The 23,347-nt window shown below is 35.9% G+C and overlaps 2 protein-coding genes across 19 annotated transcripts in view; both read left to right on the top strand.

Annotated features, from left to right (window-relative positions):
* The window catches only part of LOC108051389 (sex determination protein fox-1), a 123,869-nt gene that overhangs the window by 9,534 nt on the left and 90,988 nt on the right, over positions 1–23,347 (top strand). For all 18 annotated transcript variants that reach the window (XM_044457551.1, XM_017133487.2, XM_017133486.2 and 15 more), the window contains exon 2: positions 19,807–20,294. In XM_044457551.1, the coding sequence (XP_044313486.1) occupies positions 20,232–20,294 (63 nt within the window). In that variant the 5' untranslated portion in view covers positions 19,807–20,231. The remainder of the gene's footprint in view (positions 1–19,806; positions 20,295–23,347) is intronic.
* On the top strand, positions 1,827–3,920 carry LOC108051390 (cytosol aminopeptidase). The gene has a single exon (XM_017133497.1). It carries the CDS (start codon positions 2,118–2,120, stop codon positions 3,684–3,686), a length of 1,569 nt encoding a protein of 522 aa, XP_016988986.1. The 5' UTR covers positions 1,827–2,117; the 3' UTR covers positions 3,687–3,920.

The following is a 23,347-nucleotide window of genomic DNA, read 5'->3' as shown; positions in this document are numbered from 1 at the left end:
AGAGTTACCAAACTGGTATAAATTAATTTCCCTGCTTTAATAGTTAAGTCACGAAATGATTACTATTCAAATATTACAAATATCCTGTTTTAATATTCCAATAAAAATGTAAGCTTTCAAATAGTTAACCCTCTCAGACAAAAAGCTTAAATATTTTATTAATATATTAATACAAAATAATTTCAACTAAAATTATTAACAGTTTTTTTATATATAAAATGTTAGAAAATGTTAGCCCTACCATAATAAATTTGACAGTGATTATAATTTTGATAAACTTAGAGCGCAATTCAATTTCCTTAGTTTTATTTTTAGCTATGTTTTCCTCAGTTATAAAATTCATTTTTTGTCAGTGTCACTATCTAGGCGGCGATGTATCTTCTGCTGTCTCATTTTCAATGTGTGCTTGGCAAAACTTTAAATGTGGCGGTAATGAAATTGTTGGCAGCAAATGTTGTCAACACTAATACAGAAATACCCCCAGTATAGACACATACGGGTTTCACTTGCGGACCCACACTCAGACAGACATCATCAACACCATTTTATGACATGGTTCCGGCGGAGCGGCATCCTGCAGATTCACCAAAGCCGAAAAGTTCTTCAAAATGCCAACCCAACACAACTGTGGACCAGAAGTAGAAACAACAAATATTCGGGCAACTTTAAGGGAAAACTGTGCTTGGCTTAGAGATAGACATACATTTTCTTGTATCTCCTTGTCTTGGCTTACAGTTATGCGAATCGCTTAAGATTCCAAGGAAGCGTCAAAAGGGCTTTGCAAAAGTGGTTTTCTATTCGATTATAGCAAAAGTTTTCGGTGGATTTTCCAGCGACATCGTTAAGCAAGTTAATTTAGGGTCTTGTAAAAAGATCATACAAGAATTGTTTGTTTTATAGGTTGAGCAATCTAAAAAAGGGCTCTAAAGCTATAAAATCATGGATTTCCTAAATTAATAACTCTTATTAAAAAAAAAAAAATGAAATGGGAAAATAATAACAAATAAATGTATATTTTTTCCACTTTTAAAATAAAAAAAACTTTTTTAAAAGACAGTCAGTATGAATGAATAAATTCATTTAAAATTGACCAAGTTACAGAATATACGTCCAAACTAAATATGAAAATAAAGTGTAACATGTATTACAATTAACTAGTTTCAATTGCGGTTATGGATTTTTAAAATGTGGCAGCTGTTGCTTTAGCGCAAATGGTCTGCAATTTCATACCGTTAATCAACCAGATAAGCACCTCAGTACATTTGCATAAATTTACGGATGGGATAAGTTCCTCGTTTAATTAGCCGCTTAAATCATTTGGACTCCATTAGTTTCACCTTAAAATATGCAATGTGGTCGAGCATTATTCAGGAAACAGCTGTCATTTGGATTCAATCTCCTCACTTGAATAACAAGTAGATTATTATCATAATGGGACTAATTGAATATTCAGCGAAGGAAGGGAATCTTTTTAAACAGATTAAGGTGAATGTAAGAGTTTCGAAAGGAAGAAAAGTAGAATGGAAAATACCAAATGATAAGCGTGATTTTGAAGCAGATTTAATATTTTAAATTTATTTAATCAAAGTTGGGCACTTTCTATAATAAAAAATACTATTTATATTTGATAAAACTTTGATGGTTACCTTAAAAAATAGTATTTTAATTTTATAAAATTATGATGTTTATCTGAAAAAGCATTTATTTTCGAAATACACGTATAAAATAAATATGTAAGTAATGACCGATGAAGCAGCCCTTGAATCAAACTTCCGAGTGTTAAATTTTTTTGCCCAGATGGAACCCCAGTAAAACCTCAGTTTAACCCTTGCTTCGAGAGTGTCGTGTGCCTAGTCCGGTTTCGAAAATATAGAAAAAAACATAATTTTTTCATCAAAATTATTTGTTGTGATTCGTGTCTATTGTTTCATGTTCGTGAATTTAGTTGTTGAATAGTCATTCTATGCGATAGATTCCGAATACTCCGTTTAACAAAAGGCAAAATAATTAAAAAATCATTTTTTTGGTGCACACGAAATTTGCAGTCGTAACTAAATTGGTCCGAGCAGGCAGATAGATAATAGATAATAATTAAGATTTATTAGATACCACCGAGTATGAACAAGCTGCGAAATGTTGTGAAGACCGTTGTCCAGAGTCGCCTGCCGCATGTGATCCAAATTAGACATGCCTGCGGTGGTGAATCGAAGGTCTCCAAGGGTCTGGTGATTGGTCTTTACCAGAAAGAGGGCGACAGGGATCCCAAATTAACCCCAGCTGGCGAAAAGGTCAACGATCGTCTGCATGGCAAACTGACGGAGCTGATTTGCGAGTCCAAAATCTCGGGTCGTTTGGGAAGGGGCAAGGTGTTCAACAACATAGATCCCGAATTTCGCAGTCTGGCTGTGGTTGGCGTCGGTCTCGAGGGCATTGGCTTCAACGAACTGGAGATGTTGGACGAGGGCATGGAGAATGTCCGTGTGGCGGCTGGGATTGGAGCCCGTTCGCTGCAGGAGATTGGCTGTTCAGAGGTCTTTGTCGATGGCATGGACTATGCCGAACAGGCGGCCGAGGGTGCCGTCCTCGCCATTTGGCGGTATTGCGACATGAACTCTAAGAGGAAACCCCCACACATCCCCAAACTGGAGCTGTTCGATTCCCCCGACTACGACAGCTGGACCCGGGGTGTCTTTAAGGCCGAGGCCCAGAATCTGGCCCGCAGGATGTGTGACACGCCAGCGTGTTGCATGACGCCCACTCTTTTCGCCCAGGCCACCGTGGATGCCTTGTGTCCTTGTGGCATCACCGTGGAGATCCGCACCATGGAGTGGATTGAACAGCAGCGACTGCACTCCTTCCTGATGATCGCCAAGGGCAGCTGTGAGCCACCCGTCCTGATGGAGATCACCTATTGCGGCACCAATCCGGAGGATAAGCCCATTCTGTTCCTGGGCAAGGGCATCACCTTCAATTCGGGGGCCATCAATCTGAGGCCATGCAGCGGAATGGATGAGTACAGGGCCTGCATGTCGGGAGCGGCAGCTTGTGTGGCCATGATGCGGTGTTGTGCGGCACTATCCTTGCCCATCAATGTCTGCTGCATCATCCCGTTGTGCGAGAATATGCCCTCGGGAATGGCCTGCAAACCGGGCGATGTGGTCACCCTGATGAATCACAAATCCATGGCCGTGCGAGATCTGGACAAGGCTGGAGTGGTGGTGATGGCGGATCCATTGCTCTATGGACAGAGCACCTATAAGCCCCGTTTGGTGGTGGATGTGGCCACCATGGGTGAGGGTGTGAAGAAGGCTTTTGGCGGCGGTGCCACTGGCATATTCTCCAATTCCCACTATATCTGGAAGCAGTTCCAATCCGCGGGAGCCCTCACTGGCGATCGGGTGTGGCGAATGCCGCTGTGGAACTACTACAAGAAACAGATCACCGATGAAATGGGCTACGACATCAGCAACGATGGCCGAGGATTGGCGAGTTCCTGCTTGGCGGCCGCCGTACTCCACGAAATGGTCCCCTGCGTGGATTGGGCCCATCTGGACACCCGGGGCACTGGCATGCTGACAAAGTTCGGACTGATACCCTATCTCACCAGCAAATACATGACGGGACGGCCCACCCGAACCCTGGTGCAGTTCCTCTACCAAATGGCCTGTCCCGCCAACCAAAAGTGAAGAAGGATTTAAGAAGCAGTCGGCGGTGACCGACCTGAATCAAATCGAATCGAAGTCTGCATAGCGAAGATTTTTACTGGATATGTGTATTGACGAGTCCCTTTGTCAGTGTAAATGTTTTGTGAGCCGTCATGTGTAGTACCTTATTATCTGCGATTCCTGTAAAGTGTCCGAAGTTGTCCAAAATTTGTCATTATGTAAGAGTATGTAAAATACAGATTTTTGAATTTTAAATACTTGGGGCTTATCTTTTTTCCGGGGGAGCTATAGAAATCATAAATACCTCCTATAAATAAGAAGTAAAAATTTCCATTTTTTTAGAAAATTAAATTACCAAATCTTTTCATGTTGTAATATTAAACCAAATTCACTTTCGATTAAAGTCTGAAAGGCACACCTGCTCTTTTGGTTAAATTAAAGACCCCAAAGGCGGGTAATGGCTATCCTAGCACACGTTTCCCTCCCAATTAGACAAACAAATTTTCCCAATTTTCACACATTTGACACGTTTCAACCATTCCGAAGGCCTCCTTCAGCACACCGCTATGAGTGGAATTAAGGTCTGGGGGTTTGAGAGCATCCTTGGCTGGGAAAAGGATATTTGCATTTCCACATAAGCTCGCCACCTTGCCCGTGTCTTTGTTGATGAAATTGCTCCAGGATATTACTTTGAATTATCATAAATAACCGAGCAAGGTAATGGCATCGGCAACGGCGCTATGTGTGCTAGTCCATGTGTATCCTGCGGTTGGAAAAAGGATCAGATGGTCCTTTCAACACATTCTTGTTTTCTACACTCGAATGTATTTTTTATAAAATTAAAACTTACTATACAAATTTTTGTAAATTCATTTGGAAATATATAACTTTACTTAAATTAATACAATACGTTTATATGATTACAAAATAACTAGAATGTCAAATAAATAACTACACACGAAATTTGTTTTTAGTTCAAATAATTTGAAAAGTGGTATATTAAAACATTTATAAAGTACGTTTTTTAGAGTGTAGATTTACGATAGCCAATAAAATAGACGTAAAATGTTCAAGTAATCAGGTTGCCTTCCTCAAAATGTTTCCCATACAATTTCAAAGCCACAAGCCACGATTAAGTTTCCAAGTTGACGAAAAGTTTATTAAAAGCTTTTCACTTTTTTGCTGGAAAATGGATTGCGGCAATCGGTTAATGTGCATTTCGGATTGCCAATTAAAAGTATTTGTACTCGACGAAGTATTAAAACGAAGCAACGCGGAAGTTCCGGTTTCCTTTCTCTCGGCTTAAACCGATTTTCCATTGATTGGCATTTAAAATTTCATTAAAATACTTTTCCGTTTACACAAGCATACTTTCGCACAATAAGCGAACGACACTCCTTGAACACGTCTTTTATGTATATTTTTTATTTTCAGAAGATCGCATTTTTCCATGCGAACGGATATTAACCATTTTCGTCATTATCCAGTGGGTAGGAGATACTGCTCCACACGTGACCGTCGGACATTTATCTATAGATATTCGGTTTTGCGAATAAAAAACCTTGGTCTTTGGTCCAGTGTCCTTGGTCCTTTGGTCCTTTGCTCCTGGCCACACGTCCTGGCCACAACGTTTTCAATTTATTTCGTTTTCCATGTGCGGGCGTGTTGGCTGCCATTAAATATATTGGATTCTACGTAAACCGAATTAAATTCACATTTATGCGGCAAAAGTGCCAAGAGTACAACAAAAAATTAACATAATTTACTTCACTCTTTTATGGCCTCACTGGTTAAGTCAAGAATAATTTGTTTGTCAACAAAGGGCCAAATTCAATTACAGTCTTCCGACGACAAAGCCTCTTTCGAACTTGAGCCACAAAAGCCAAGCGAACACAATGGGCTTAGGATATTTCCCCCATCATATGTGAGTGGCTCTGGAAAATGTGGAAAAACGATTGGAAAAGGAAGAGAAAGTCTAGCCAGGGTTATAATGCTACAAAAGTGGGTTATGTGTGTGTAGCATGTAACTTTTTAATTTCATTTGCCCTTGCACACACTTTTTCACAGCTTTTAAATTTCTTACTTTTCTACTTTTAATTAAGAAGAGGGTAAAGTTTTTCACATCCTGAAAAATTCATATCTGCACTCTGATAACTTGATCAAAGTTTGCGAGTTCATTTCACTTTACTAGCAGATTGATTGCAATTAATTAACGCATGTTCCTTATCCTTTTGCTTTCGTTACAAAAGTAAAATGAATTAAAGAACTTTGTGGCTAAAAATTCATACATACTATTCTACAATTCTTCCATCACAAAGACAAAAATCTAAATCAGTTACTTTAATAACAGATTTTTTAAAAAGCGTCAAATTATTTAATGACGTATTCTTGATTTTTGGGGATTAGTTACATTATTTAGAAAAAGTTACAATATTAAAACTTTCTTAGGAGAAACACCAAAAATTACAAATGCCAATCGAAGGATGTCCTTAATTTCATAAAAATTCGTATAGAAAGTAGAAATCCTTGTTTTTCCTGGTTTATTCCAGTTGCTTCGTCAGTTCTCGCCGCTCTTAGGAAGATTCTTCATTAGGCCTTCGGTCCTACGAATTGGAAACTGGCTGAATCGAGTGGCCCAGGATGTGTTGATGTTATTCCCAGCTATATCTGCTGGCTGACAACGGCTCAAGAGGTCCTGGTTTGAATCCTGTCGAACAACCATATGCTTGGCGGCGGTATTGCGCAACCGATTCGCCATTAACGGAAAAATGTACAAAAGATTTCGATACATTTTGTTCACTCAAAATTTTTTCTACGAAAAATAAATTCAAAATCTGGGTTTGGGTGCTTAGATGTACTACCTGCTTAAAACCAATTTGAACTGATGTTTAGGTTTTACGGGACTGACATCTAGACCGAACTTTCAGTTTGAATTTTCACCGATAGCCTGATGGTTTAGGTTTCTGTTTTCATATTCAACTGGGTGCACTGAAAACAATATTCCAAGTACAAGGTATGCTCAATGACTAAATTGTTAGTTAAATCTATAAATGTGTTCCTTCTTCTCTTAAACATAATATAATAAAACATTGTAAAGTAGTTACAGCTAGTTAATACAATCTTTTTTTCCGTGTATTTCTGCATGTCGAAAAGCAAAGTATCAACTTCCATCCGGATGACTGCTTTTGACGTTGGCCAAACTTAGTTTGCTGCCAATAAATCAAATTCTCAATCACATCAAGCTGAGAGCATCGGGGCAATTTTTACTTTACCACTTCCCAGTGTCACGCCCACTTATTCGCCCCCAACATCCCGCCCATCTGAAGGGCATTAATCAATCAAATGGATAAAGATAAAGAGAAGCCAACACTCAAACCGAAATGGGCAAAAACGAAAGCTATGGATGGATTTTAAATCCACACATGCATTTGACAGTTTAAAGGTTTCGGTTATTAGCCGACTTAATTAAAGTGCACTTAATTAAGCTCAACGTGTCCATCCAAATCGAAATGCCATCGAGGGGCCTTGGTCGTGTCTCACCACTGGAAACATCTGGCCAAACATGCCGGATATCTTAAGCTCAAGTACCATCAAACGTTGCCAAGTCAGAGGACTTCACATTGCCAGTGGCAATAATCGCAATTTAATATTCATGACGTTCTCACAGTCAATGTATTTGAGGAAATTCCACTAAGAGTTGCAACTGTCGACGGAGCTCAAGAATATCCTGCGGACAATTCAACATGAGTACTTTTTTATTCACTTTAGTTTCATGATTTTACGTTCCCAGGTGACAAAAATTTAAATCGTAAAAAAAAATGAGAAATCTTTTGGAATTGATATTAAAGATTTTAAAGTAACTGGATGACTTTAATTAATAGGCCAAACTATTTTAGATTTAAAATAAGAAGAGTTAGACTCTAAATCTATTCCAGTTAACTTAATATTTTTCACACACTTTTTTTAGAAGCCTTCATTTGACAAAAATAGATAATAAATAGACAGGGAAAAATAAGTCACAGAATTGTAATAAAATTGTATGCCTTAAATTATTTCTCTCTTTCTTAATGAAGTATTTGTTTTATAATTTTATATAACGCTTTCCAGATGGTTAATTATAGACGTAATTTTTGTGTCGCCTGTGCAGCCATCATGTTTGGGATCTCCTGCTAGTGTTTGCTCCGATGTCGTACATTCAATAAGCAAAGAACCCAATTTACCCGCTCCTTTTACTCAGCCCCCGTTTTTCCCTTGGGTTGACGTGGAGCAACAAAGCTGACACCCTTTGCTCATCTGTTATTTATCATACTGTGCCGTATATCCTTGCTCTCCCCTCGTCCTTTTCCCTGTGGAAACCCACAGCGCGAGCTTTTCCTTCTGGCTCCTTTCACTTCCTCTCAGGCCTTTTGTGTGTTCGTGGGTGTTTTGTGAAGAGAGTGGCATTCTTTTGGCTTTACATATTTTTTTTTCGAGCACTTCCGCTTGTTTCCTTCGGCTTCTTCCTCTAGTCCTTCGGCTCAGACCAGTAGTTTTGCTTGCTGATTTTCTTTTGGCGATAAGCGGGGCGGGCCACATAGTTGTTTTTCCCCATGTCCCACCAGTCTATTCTTTTTACACGAGGATAAAAGTAGGCATAAATAAATTTTTCAACTTAAAAAAGGAAAATATAAACAAATATTTGTAAAACAATCATTCTAAACTTTAAGTCTTAAACCTGTCTTATACATATTTTAACCAAACCTTTAAAAATTTGTATTTAATATTGATTTAAACGTTTATAAAAATATATTTAATTTTAATGAAAAATGATTTTTAAATTGTATATTAGTTATAAGTTAATTCCTCAAATAATCAATCTTGATTAGTTCATTTATTTATTTTAAGATTTCTTTTTCTTGTTTTTTTATGTTTAAGAACAGGTCGTATACTTGATATTTTTTCGGTGTACTTCGAGCAATTTTCGCTTCTTGTCTTGTGCAATTTTTTCTTCAATTTTCCTAGCCCCTGGCTGAATTTATGACTACTGACGATTCAGAGGTCTGCGAATTAGTTCCCCCTTCAGTGTTTTCCCCTTGTTTTCTGCCCCTTGGACATTATCAACGCATCAGCTGCTTATGCTGATTGGCGTATTAATAACAGGCCTGTTCCCCAACTGATTTCGGCGCCATATGCCTGAAAGGCATTGGCAAAATAGTTGGGCACGTGCTCTTTGCCTATTGTTGGGGGATTGTGGGTTCATTGGTTTATCAATTCGTAGGTTTATGCCTTTTGAATTTATCATCAATGTGGAAAGAAAGATTCCCTACGCTCGGACAATAAGCTGATAGAAATCTTTTCGGGAATTTGCCTCTGATCCAAAATTCTGTGGATAGTTGAAGCACATTGTGGTAGAAATTTGGAACACGCTCAGGGCAAGTGATTAATGATTCTAAGGAAAATACCCCCATTGTTTAGAATGCTCCATCTTTCGACCCAAAATGTGAGTATATAAACAATTTGGCTTATTGACATAATGGTCCCTGCAAAATGATAAACTAGAACAGGTTTCTCATGCCGCCCATAATGAGCTAACATCTGGCCTAGAATCAACATTGTGCGCTGCCCCGTGAATAATTGCATAATTAATAATGAAAATTAAATGTAAATTTTAGCCATGAAGATGACCGTTTGTCAGTGGAAGCCCGGGCCAATCTCCTTGCATAATTGAAGCAGGTCTCGAGGATGCTCCATTTTGTGGCAGTTGGCAAAAATGTCGCATTCGTTTCCGCCGGATGCAGCTCAGCTCCCGGCAGGACTTTTCCTCGGTCCAAGGACCAGACAGGAAGCCGTCGCACAAAAAGTTTCCAGTCATCCCGGCATGCTAAATTTGACAGGGAAAACTTGCCCCCTTCCCGATGGCCAAATTGAAAATGTCCACTCACTTCACAGGCGTGGACCAACAATGGACCATAAATTTAACTAGTTAGGGTCTCAAGCTGCAGAGCTGCAAATCCGCAGAAGCTCTCTCAGTTTGCATAATTTTCTCATATTTTTTTTTGTTATCTATTTTCTTTATTTCAAAGTATACAAGTTTTTATTTTGCAAAAAGTTAAGGACCTTAGTTTATAGATGGATCTGATTCAAATTGAAGAAAAACTACAAAATAAAATATTTTTTTCTGATAAAGAAATGCATTGCGATACTTAAAAACTTAAACATCCCAATAAAAAATTCAGTTGTATTATTTTCAAACTAAATCAATGTAAATTTGCAGTTGGAAAACTCTGATAAACGTTTGATAAATGCTTATATTAAACGTTTATCAGAGTTTTCCAACTGCAAATTTTATTAAGCCTACACGACAAATGGTAATGAGATAAATTCTAATTGGTACGCATAAGCTTTATCACATTTAGAAATGGCAAAGCTATCTTTCTGTTTTCCTGGCTTATTTTACACATTTTCCTTCAGTTTTCCATTGGCTTTTTAAGGCGAGGTGACATACAGAGAACTTTTGTTCATCTTTTTCATTACATTTTCCCGCCGCATTGCTGATGTTGTTGTTGGTGTGGAAATTAGCCGCATTTCAGTGTAAAGAGAAACGTGAATTACCCCGAGGGAGATTTTCGTGATGTTTTCTATGGTGAGGTCGTTGTTTTTCTCGTCGCTGCTGCTGTTCCATTTGTGACACTTCAAAGTTGCGCCCTATTTACCCACCCAGGATTTTCCACCACCTCTGGTTATCTATTGTCGGCCAGAGGAAAAGTCGTTAGCTTGATGTGCCTCATTATGTGGCAGAGGCAAAAAATATATAGTCTTCATTATACATCCTGTACACCAGCTCGTTTTGCTTTGTTCCAGATGATCCAATTAAAATTTTGCCTTGCGGCCATCTGACATTGTCCAAAATTTGTGGCCAAATATTGTTTCTCTTCTAGCCGGCAGTAATATGAAACCAAATCTCTGCCACAGAAAACAATAATTTGATTTCGTATCTTGCTTGTTTTCTGTGCCCTCCCCTTTCCATATTTATGCAAATATTTATTTGAAAGCTGGAGAAACAAAAATTAGACGATGGGTAGAGCAAAAATGGGTTTTATTTGAATTCGCACAATTGGAATTGCAAGACCTTGTGGCAACAATTTGTTCAAGACAGGCATTTAAGCAGAAGAAATTGTGTAACTGAGGGTGCAAAATCAAACAAATCAAATGTGGATGTGAGTTACATTGTTTTCCTATCTATTATGTTTAAGTTTAATATGGAAAATATCTTACAGGCAAATAATTATGAATTTTATTGACCTAAAAAATTTCAATAAATAAAAACAGAATAAGAACAGGGTTTGTTTACTCCTTGTAATTAAAAAGGAATGTTGAAAAGGAATGTTTTAATTATTTCATCACTCTTTTCTTTCCCGTCCTCGTTTCTACCGTTTTATTAAATTACTTAATCCTTTGAACTTAATTGAAGGTTTGTTTTTCTGCCAAGAAAAGCTTCAATTACTTTGTAAAATTTAAAGCATTTACCATTTTGCACAAATTAATTCAATCAAATCTGGAATGAATGGCAAGCGTTTGTGTAATTTAAAGACATATTTTCTGCCAGTCAGTGCAAATTCCGTATCCCATTTTAAGACTCATTCTGAGCGCTCTTTCATTTTCCCACTGAGCAAAAGAAAAACGAAATATTCATAGCATATCCACTTAATCCAGCTAAAAAATTTCTTCATCATTCTGCCTCCACTCTTTTTCTCGTTTTTATTTTACTAATGATGGACTGCCGCAACTGCAGCCAACTCAATTAAAAAGGAATTTCGAGTGGATTTTCCTATAATTATTCGTTATTCGTTGCGGTTTCGCATTTCTTTATCGATCGATTGCGTTTAAGAGTTTGTTGACTTTGCAATTTACCGCAAAAAATATGAAAACACCATTTTTTAAGCTTAATCATATTCAAACTTATGCATTGGACGCATCAGATGACGGTATGTAAATTTAAAGTTGCTTGTTATTCCCACTCATGTTTGCCAAATTGTCATCACTTATGTCCTTTATTTTTTGTATTTCATGTAAATGGATATTTGCATATTTTCAAGGATTCTCAACTTGAAAACACGCACACAGTTATGAAAATCCTTGGAGCTTACGAGTACATTTATGTGTTGCGTACCCAAAAAAATTTGTCACAGAGCTCAGCTTGGACATTTTTAAGACGTTTTTTACACAAAGTTGTGACATGTGTTGGTCCTCTGGTCACCTCACTTTCCATTCCCCAAAATTTCCATCCTTGGTTGTCGTTTAAAATGTTTGTTGCCCCCATTTTCGTTGTTGCCGTCGCCTGTCCACCTTTTTTGGCATGTTTGACCAACCGCATGTTGTTTGCAGTATGATGGCTAAAAAGGTTTCTAGTAAAATATATATATTCAAGTTATCAGAGCTCCCACAAAAAGAAATTAAAATTTTTAAAATAGTTTAAAACTATACATCATACATGAGCTCACAAAACTATTGAAATTGAACAAATAAAATGTCTAAGAGTGACTTTAAGTTGAATAATGAATGCATTTGTCAAATTGAAATTAGAAAATTGCCAGAAATTTATCGTGGCTTTAAGAAATCAATTTAATTTTTGGAAATAATAAATACACATTTAACAAAAAGAGAAAAGGATAGAGCAGCAACAAATGGAGCTACAAAGCGTAAAAATCAATTCCAATAACAAAAGATTTCTTTTCAAAGTAATCAAGCTAAGTGAAGTTTATTATGTTGACCAAACTACTCGCAAATTAAACAGAAAATATATATTGAGGTCGAATTATCAAAGTAAAAGGTTTTCAGCGTCAAGATCCATTAAAACAATTGTATATTTACCGAACATAATAGTGCTGAAAAGCCAGGGTATTATTCATTACTTAAAACCACAAAACATTAATAAGTATTCACTTTCATTGTATTTTAAACCGAAACTGGCGCTAAAAAGTGTACTCCCTCACAGTTTTTGTCAGTCCTTTGACATCCTGCACAATATAAATCACGAACCGAATGGTGTCAGTGCAACAATCCACCGAACAAAGACTAATTGCTTGCACTACCACAGCAACGGCACCCCTCGTCTCCTGCGACCTTTGAATGCAGTTTTCCATCTCAATCAATGCCACCAAAAGGGAAAAAAAGCTGGGAAAACGGAAGAGACCGTTAATTGTTTCAATGTCAGGCAGCAGAGCGGAGCAATTAATTGAAGGTCAAGCAATTGACATGAAAAACAACACTAGCAAACAACTGGCTGCAGGCAACAAACGATTTATGCGCCAAGCGATAAACCTCAAAAACCAACAGAAAGAACAACAACACCGACGAACCTGTAGTTCCAACTAAAAAAAAGCTGAGAAAATGGAAGCAAAAAACATTTAAAAGGGGTTTTTTGATACCCTTCAAAAACGAAAAGTATTTCTCTTAAAAAAAAAAACTTGAAAAACATCATATTCTATTTTAAATAAATAACAAAATTGATATTTAAGAATGCAAAATGGTTATTTATCTTGGGATTTTTTTAGGATTAAGCCGACAGTATTTATAATAATTCATTTTGTTATAAATAATACCGAACATTCAAAAACAAAAAACTTTGCTATTTTATTTAAATTAAATGGATTGTAAATTTGATATTTTTTAAAAAACCAATTTTTGCTTAACAAAATTGCTTAGTATGACTTTTGATTTAAATTTACTTCTGCAAATTTGTAACATCAAAATACAATTTCCTTTTTATAATATCAAAAATTCAATGAAAATTTTTAAAACACATATTTTTTAAAAAGCAAACTTGTTTTGTAAGAGTATTTCGAAACGAATTTAATTTTGACCAACATTTTATGTTTCAATCCTGCGCAGCAATTTGTAAATGTAAACAAAGCTAACGATGAAGCAGGGCAGAGAGCGGTAGAGAGAGTTTTCCGGGACTGAAAGAGAGCCGAAAAACTGTTATACGCTCTCTCAGCCTCAGAGGAAAACCGCTTTCCCTCAATTTAGTTCGCCCGCAGACTTCAACGGTGTGAGCAAGTGTAAGCGGAAAACACCCACCCACTTATTCGCAAAAATACCGCCACTCTCCCAATTATAATGGTAAGACAAACCGAAACGATTCTCGGCTTACCAACGCGTTTAATTTTATGCGCAAACAAATGTTTTTAATGGCCAAACTTTGAGAACACGGCCAAAAAGAATTCGCGCGCGTTTTTCCTCTGCGTAAATATTTGCGGCTAAATTAGCGAAAAATTCCCCAACCAGGTGCCAAGCATTTTCCATTAAAATTGCTTAAGTTTGTCTATTTTCTTTTTTCTTTCACATTTCCAAATTAAAATAGCCCCTCCAGGATAATTTTTTTTTTTATCTCCGTTGTTGGTTCGCTTTTCGATTTCCTCGTTTTTGTGCCAGAGATAAACAACCGGAAAAAAATCAGAAAAACAAACCTCGCACAAAACCAATCAGCTGCAGTTCCCATGGGTGAATACCTCCCCCTAATCAAGAAACGGAAAAATCAAGCCAAGAACAATTGAGAAATCGAGAAATTCTGCAGCATCAGCTGCGTGAAAATAAAAGATTCATTTCGTTTATAGCCAAATTCTGAAGCAAACCAAAAAATAAAATGCCAAATGTCACAAGTTTTATTGGAAATATTTTTAAATAAATATATAATGGTCCGAGTATATAGGAAGTTTTATTTTAGTATTATTGTTCAAAATTATTTAAAATAGAACAGAGTAGTAACAATTTTGTTTTCTCTATTATTTTTTAACAATTTTTTTTATATTTATATGTGAATAAGACCCTTTGGATTACATATTTATTATTTGATTAATACTCCTTTTTTACTCCCACATTATTATGTTTTTCAATTTAAAATAAAAGTCCCTGAGCAACACTTTTGCCGCTATGGCTGTAATAAAATGTCAAACAATTTTACCAATTTCCATATTAAATTTCCATTTTTTCCTATTCAATTTCACACATCCCATCTTGCCACAATTTCCCGCATTAAATCACTCATAAAACTCCGTATGTGGGCCCCGAAAAGCGAGCTACGATTTTTCACTTCAATGCCAAAGGTTGAGCAAACATTAAACAACGCAAGACGAGCAACAATTTCTCAGCATCAGAAGGCCAAAATTGTCATAAAGTGAGTAAAGCTGCTGGCAGGGAGCTGACTCCAATGGGGTGACTCGATTTCTTGTCAAATGGCACAGCGGGTTCACCCTAAGCACGAGTGTTAGCCAACTTCCCCCGAATGTTTCCCTTTCGCCATGGTTTTCAAACAATTTTGCTGCGTAAATTTACGAGCACCGCAGTCGCCATATTAAAAAGCATAAAACAAACAACAAAACCCCAGAGTAAAAGAAAAACAAAACATAAACTTGTTGCCAAAAATGCTTTTGGGAAATACTGAAGTACAGTGTTTACTATCTTGCTAGCACATTTTCAAATTAAATTTTTCTAAATCTAATTTTTTGTGGCCTATAAAGTTCATAAAGACCACAATTATTCAGAAAGCTTAAACGTGAATTTAAAGGCTACAAAACTCTCAAATACTACGGCATTATACAATAATAATTAAAACAAATATTATTACTCATTACTTCATTAAAATGCATAATAATAACGTGCTACAAATTATAATAAATATGCATGCAAAACATGTTGATTTATGTAGTTAATCATAATTTGTTTGTGTTTGTTATATCAAATCCAATTTAATATGCAAGCAATTATCAAAGCAAAATTGAAGTAATTTGTTTTTTTTTTTTATAAAAAATAAGTGACAGCAAGCATAGGGAATCATTTTTAAATTAAACTATTAAAAGAGTAAATAAGAATACATATGCGGTGCATATATTGTATTGTTGAACTGCACGTTCAAGAAGGTGGTTTTCTTCTCCTTAAAGTCACGTTGCATGCAATGAGAGGGCGAAATTTATGAAAATATTTTACGCGTGACAGCGAAGCGTTTTGTTTCTCAATGCGTTGCCTTGGGTTATTCGCTCGAGAGTTTCCCAGCAGAACCAACAGAGAAAAGCGAAACGGAACAGTGCTGAACAAACAGAACAAACAAACAAACAGCACAATGCAAACAACCAAAGTTTTTCCTTATGCGCATAAAGCAAAAAAAAAAAAACAAAAATTACGAAAAGAAACGCAACGCAACGAAACAAATAAATAAATAAAGCGACCCAGACGGAGGCAGCCAGTCAAAAGTTCATCAGAAAGGCAAAAATGTACTTGCAACTTTGCCACCAAAGGCGAAATCCTTCAAAGTTTCCACGTTTCGTTTGCAGCAAACCAATGAAGTGAACTTCTGGGTCGTTTAAGGGCTTCGACCAATTAAGTTCACTCTGTTTGGCAAATACGAATTTTAAAATGACAATAAGGCGACAACATAGAAGTGTTTAGGGAGGAAAATTAAATGGTAAAAATTAATGAAAACCGCAACGCATATTTGTGGGGTTATTCTTGCTCTTCCCAAATCTAAATTACTATATTAAGAGACTCTTTATAGTCGGTTGAAATTGTTTTAATTGGATTTATAAACTTTTTAATTAAAATATAATTCCTTTTCTTCGAGAGTTACTTTATTTTCCATTTATCAAATGTTATTAAGTAAATATAAAGCCACTAAAACTAACCAATAAAAAATTGTTAAAATACCTATTTTAGAAATAAACCTAATGAAACAAAAGTACATATTACCAAACCATGTAACATTCTATGAAAATTGAACTTGGCAATATACAAAGGGAAAACCCACTTCCGAATTCCCTGGCCAACAATTTCGTTTGGACTTTCAGTGCGATAAGCAAACCATGACTGTAAAACACCATCCGCAACAACTTCAATTTGTTAAACCCATGCAAATCACATTCACTTTCCCACACTCACGGGGAAACCTCGTGCCGAGCTTGTTGAACAGGAAAATAAAGGAAAAGCCAGGCCAGGAGTCGTCTACTGGTATATATAACAAATGCACCGAGCATAACTTTGTCTGCTTCGAATGGCCATTAGAAGTGCACTTCCATTCACGGGTCGGAAAAGAGTGAAAATGGGTGGGGAAAAGCCACCTTAATGGCTATTGAAAGCGACTGATGGCAACTTTTACTGTTGCATTGCCTTGCTTCTTACGAGTCCTTCCTTTTTTTCCCCCACGATTTTCCTTCACATCCTGTTAACCGAATGCCCTTTTTATTTATTTATGTATGGCACACAAACACATCGAGACATCCGAGTTAACTGCATTTTACATTTGCTAACAACATTTCTACCTCATATCCTTCTCTAACTTTCTTTCCCACTCTTTTGCTCTTTGGATGAAATGGTAAACGGAAATTGTGCATATTTCACTTAACATCAGCGCTAAAATGGCGCAAATGGCGCACTAGAGTTGTCAGCGGTTGTTGACGGAAAAGCGGGGCAAATCACGAGGAAAGTGGATGAAATCAGGTATCTGCTGGAATCCAAGTAAGCGAGATAAGGGAGGAACATTAATTAAATCGAAGATTTGATACCCTGATTTAAATACATTTTCAAATTGAATTTTAGCAATAAAGAATATAGAAATAAGTAATCCGATTTATTCCAATCAATATACAATTTTTTGACTAATGCATAATTGTTTTGGCAATATTCATATTAAAGAAAAAAACAAAAGGCAGGAAGAGTCGACAAGATTTTTCTATAATACCAAAAAGTTCACACGAAAGAATATTATTGCATTTTACAAACAAAAAGCACACAGCGCATAAAATTACATTAGTAAAAATTTTAAAACCTTTAAATCATTTTATTCAAATAAATTTGAAAAAAGTGCCTGCAAGATCAATTAAAATCTGTGTATACCTGAAGAAAAACGTGGAAAAATGAAAGTGCAAAAGCTGACTGCAAATATTTGTGAAATCAAATGGCAGCCCGGGGTCCCAATCGCATTCAATGTGTGTGTATGTGTGTGTGGATGTCCTGGGCTTATAAAATTGTAACTGTAAATAAATTATTAGCCAACTGGTGCTTCGATGGGAAGTCCTGAAATGGCGGGCGATAATGGAAGGGTGTTGGCAGCTGCTTCCGCTTGTGGCTCGGTACAGTGAAGCTCGTGTCCGTGTTTGCCAACAAGCAGCGAGTAACGAGACAATTACCACTGGGATTCCATTTTCCCCTAGGGGTCCAAGTCAGTTGCAAGTTTGAATAGCTTTACACACTAGCACACTTTCACAATCGCAAATGTGTGCCAACAGACGCATACAGTGATCACAAAATAAATGGAATTGGGTCTTCTTTTAAGTTCAAGAAAAATATAATAAAGTAATAATACTGGGTAAATGCAATTATTTAAAAGTGTGTTTTGGAACGCCCATTTAGAATCGAATTTATTAAAAACGTGGCCCATATAATATTTGGTGGTATTTTTATTGTCTAGCAAAAATAGAAGTGTAAATATCTGAAAGGATCACCATTTGAACAGTAGTACTTTTTAAAAAATTAACTTTTGTCAGGCTTACTTATACATTTTTCACTGATCTAAGTATGGAATAAATAAAAACTATACTGATAATAAATATTATTTAAAAATGTTCCTTATATCAAATTTCATTTTTGGGCGTTTACTGTACTGTACATACATACATTGATAAGCAAAAACTATAGCAAACATTGCAGGCGGCAATGCTTCTGCTTCTTCTTCGCTTGTGTGGGCGGCTGAAGGCTCAAAGGGGCGTGGCTGCAGGGCGGCTTGTCTGCGTAGACAACGTGTTAAGCTTCAGTGGTCCGCCACTGCAAATGGGACACATTAGCAATGTAGCATGTTCGGTGGGCGAAAAGGGGAGTGTGGGAAATGGCTGGATGAGGTGGAAAAAGTGGGGGTGCGTACCATGTGCCAAATATGTTAGCAGTATTTTGGAGACTCTTAGTTAACCATGTCCCAAAAAAAAATACTACAAAATATTATTATTTTTAAAACCCATTTTTATTAATCACAAATTTGGGATATAAATAATAGTAACCTAAAGACATTAAAAAATGTAATAAATTTGATTAAAAAAGTATTACACAATGTCCAAATTTCAATAGAAAATATTGATTAGAACTAAAAGAAAAAAAACTCCATTAGTTTGGAGAACAATTTAATATTAATTTTTGGTAGAGTTATCATACCCTTAGATAGAATATAAAAAATGAGAGGAGGCAAAACAACTTCACGTTGGTTGAATTGCTTAATTTTTTCAGCTCTATAGAATGGCCCAATCCTTCCTTTATGCCATTTTGAGTTTTTTATTTTTTTTAATTTCTTTCTCTGTCCGCTGGTACAAATGAATTTTTATGTTGGTTTTATTTATTTTAATGGAATCGCGAGCGCAAAGGAACTGAAAAAGCCATATTTAAAACAAAGTGGGACTAGCGAAAACATAAATTGAAATAAATTATACGAATATGCAGGAAATTAGCCAAAAGACCACGCTCAATGAGGGAAAACAAGTTTTTTCTCTTTTGTGGCTAATTTTTATGGTTGTGAAATTCAATGACAGGAACATAAAATTTAATTGCTTTGCACAAGATTTAATGTCGGAAGTGCATTTTTCAAATGAGTTTTCATTTGAATAAGCCAGTCTGTTCACTTTTTTTTGTGTTTTCCTCTCCTGGCTCTTGTTGCCCTTTCCATTTTGCTTGTGCCCTTAACCAATTTTCCCTCCTCTTCGCCAACCTTTTTTCATCACATCTGTCAACAAGAAAAATCTAAAAATGTCTAACAATCAATCGAATTTTCTTGATATGCCAATTCATGCCAAGTTGCTCGACAATTTATTTACGTCCTTTACAAACACAAACATACTGTTCCAATTTATACACATATAAAGTACTTTAACGAATTGCCAAAATATTAAAATTAAAAATGGATGCAATAGCCGTATCTTATAGCCTTCATATTTATTTAATTTTCAAAAATTCTTATGTTTAATTCAAACTAATCTTTTATGATTTTTAAAAAATGTTTTTTTTTATTTTTAATTTTTTGGGCCAAAAGGGATTTTTTTTTTTTATAATTCAGCATTAGTTTTAATTTTAAATAAATACATAAACCAAATAAAAGGAAAAACTAAGACCTGTTTATATTTCTTTATTTCAGGTACCCAAACATAAACAAGAGATGAGGTCGAATCAAAATCCCTTAAAAAGCTGCTAGAATCAAGAGGTTAGCCTCGCCCACTCCACAACCGCCCACTTGGCACATAACGTTGGGGAAAATCACATCGGCATTTTGTAGTGGCGACACGTTTTTTCGGCCACAACAAAAGCAGCGAGAAAAGCCACAAGAAAAACCACAAAAATCACTGCGCTCCCTTACGAAAAATCTGGGAAAATCCCGACGTGAATTCAATTAGGCGCTAAAATAGGCGAATGCCTCTAAAGAAAAACCTTGCAGATGTCAAGTCACAAATAATACAATAAATTGTTGATTGTGTATTGATATTTACGTGATATAAGTTAAGAACAATCAAAATATCTCCAGTAAAATAATACACTTCTAAAATTGAAGACCAATTGCAACAAATGTCTGCGTCGGCAGTTGAAGTTAATGGAAATGTTCCGCCAGTGGAATTTCATATAAGAGAGGTAAGATATTATTTTCTTACAATTTAATAATTAATTAAATTTACTCATAAATGTGTATTGCTGGAAAAATATTAGTATATAGTATATAACATATGATTATTGAGTAAGCAGCTTTTATCCCAAACGTTTACTTAACTTAAATTAATTATATTTAGATAACAAAGTCTTAAATAAAATGAATTTTTATAAGTTCAATTATTAATGATTCAACTCACTTATTATTTGTTTTGTCTCGCGAAAGCTCTCTACCTACATCTTATATTTTTTCAACTTTTTATCATGCGTTTAATAAACACACACACACACACAAAATGGAAATGGAAAATGAAAAGCATGTATTAACATTGAATGCATTTAAAACTTGTTAAGAATGTTTACCCACTGATCAATAAAGAATAGTCGTAGTTCTAAACACTTGTTGAAATAATTTGTTCTTTCATTATGTTTCACGTGTATACACAGGTACAAAGTTCGTTTGAAACTGAAAATTTGTTGGTTTCATTTTGTTCTTACCTTCGTATAATCAAACAACAACGCTTAGCTAAATTCCGTTACGTTTCGCTCTAACTCGCTCGCACTTGCGCAGCCTCTTGCAGATATTTTCGTTCTTCTTCGGAGTCGGTAACTTTGGCAGTGCTGACCACTATTGTTTTTTCTAGCCAATCTGGCAAATCTGGTGTGTAACTTCATACATTGCTTTCGTTTATCCAAATATAAAACTTTTTTATAAAAATGGGAAACCAAGGCATATTGCAAAGTAAATTAAAATAATATGAAGGAAAGGAATAACTACAAATTACTTTTAAAAAATGATATTAGTTTGTATACAATCCAAAAAAATGGCCAAAACTAGCGGTTTAATCTGTCATAACTAGTGGACGAGGGCAGCCATGTTTTTTTTGTTGCGTAAGCTTCGAAGGCTCTTTACACGATCTCTCTCTCTCTCTTTCTCTCTGACTTTCTATTGGATCGGGCTTAGTCTTCGGTTCTCTGTCACTGTTATAACAACAAAAAATTTCGGTCCTCTGGTTTGCTTTAAAAAAAACCATTAATTTTTTGGCCGCGTCGCGAACGGTTTATTTTACTTGTGTTTGTCTCGTTTGACTTCGGATTGTATTAATATAATTCGATTATTTTAGTTCTTTGATTATTTTGCAATGTTTATGAGTTTGTGTGAAAATCAGTGAATATAAAAAGAAAAGTGAAGTTGAGGAAAATCACTAGAAAACCACAAAAATGGAACAAGATTGGCCTTCGGAACCTGACGGCGGTGTTTCAATTTCAATAACAGGAAATTGGGGCATTTTCTATCGCTGCTGTCAATTAAACTGTGAATTGAACGATGAGTGGTGCCGTCTGGATGAGGACATTTGGGTTCGTTTTTCTATCTTTTCGTTATGCATACATATATATTTAAAAACAGAGCTCATAAAGAACGCTCGCCCTCTCTGCCGCGGAATGACTCATAATGACTTGCAAAAGTGTTCTCCAGGGTGGTGGGAGGTAGTTGGCGAATGGGCGCGATCAGTTTTTTCAGGTCCCCAAAAAAAAAGCCCCCACGATTGCAGCTCCCAAGAAACTCATAACACATTTAACATTGCTAGTAACGGTAAGATGGCGCAGGGAAATGTTATGTTAACTACTTCTGTTAAGTCTCTCATCTTATGTTATGGTTTGAAAATAGCTTTTCGTGAAGTGGTTCGTATACCGGGATATGAAAGCTTTGAGTAGCGGTTGCTGTATTGGCTACATAAAAATGCTTAAAATCCTGTCCTTATAAGGTTTGTGTCGTGACTTTAGTCTTATACTAAGACAAAGTTTTTATTTAAACTTTTTTACGATCAAAGCAGAAACAAAAATCAAAAAATTCTTTAAGATTTAGACAAATTAGTTGTTAGAGTCGTTAGCCAAAAACTTTTGTCTTTAGTTTGTTCCTTTATAATTTGTTTAATGACGAGGGTTTATGGTAAGGCGAATAATATAAATTTTATTAATATGCCACACATAAGATAACATTATAAAAAGAATTTTTGAAGAAATACATTTTATATACTACTATATAATTATAGACTTCTTCAAGACAAAAATTATGAGTTTTAATTTAACCAAAAAATTAACTTACAGAAAATAAAAGAACTTTTAAATAAATAAGTAAAAAAAATTTAATTTTATATGAGCAAAAATAAGAGGTTTTGAAGTTAATGACGAAATGAATATTGGCTTATGTTAAGAGTAAATTGAATAAAGTTCAAATTTTCAAGAAATAAATTCTTTTAAAGTTGTGTAACTTGGTAAATTTAAGGTTACTTTTACATCCTAAATTTCTCCTGGCCCAAGCTGAATCCTGATTCCTACTAATTTGGTTAGGGGCAGTTGCCAATTCACTCAGACAGTCGTCCTTTTCACCGTTCCACGGACTAGGCCAACTTTTATTGACTTCCGCCGCAATTCGCAGCCATCGCAAAGTGCAAACTTCTGTCGGCTCACAGGACCTCTTGCCACGCCCCCTCGCCACCTCGCCCCCCGTGTGGCCAACTTCTCTAGATGGCTAATACAATCAGCAACAAAAGTGGGAGGGGCAAAAAGGAGTAGTAGACAGGGGCTGACCAAAAGCAAACATCGAAAATCAACATCAGCCACCGCTACCACCAAAGCAACAACAACAGCGACAGCCACTAAAATCACACATCCACACTGGGAAAAAATAGGGAAAACCTAAGGCTAACATCGATGAAATTTAGAATTTGGTTAAAAAATCCAGTAAGCGGTAGTAAAGAAAATAATTTTTTGGTCTCTTAAAAACATACATTAAATGCTAGAAATACATTTCATCATTTGATTTCAAAATTTTAAAATGTATATACACATCTTATATAAAGAATATATTGATGAAACGGAGGAACAATTTGTTTTGAATTTTTATGTTCTGAGTTCACCAACTTCTTCTAAATCGACCCAGATTCTCTCAGTGCAGCCACACACTCACTCTTTTGCACTCACTCTCGAAATGGAATTTTCGTCGCTGCAAAAGTGAATTTAGTTCGCCATTAATG

This window comes from Drosophila rhopaloa, unplaced genomic scaffold, assembly GCF_018152115.1.
Source record: "Drosophila rhopaloa isolate 14029-0021.01 unplaced genomic scaffold, ASM1815211v1 contig_163, whole genome shotgun sequence".
Classification (NCBI taxonomy): Eukaryota; Metazoa; Arthropoda; class Insecta; order Diptera; family Drosophilidae; genus Drosophila; species Drosophila rhopaloa.
Note: the sequence above shows the minus strand (reverse complement) of the source record. Positions and strands in the feature narration are given on the sequence as shown.

Excerpts from the sequence above, each read along its gene's own strand:
- LOC108051390 (XM_017133497.1), top strand. The coding sequence starts at position 2,118 with ATGAACAAGCTGCGAAATGTTGTGAAGACCGTTGTCCAGAGTCGCCTG.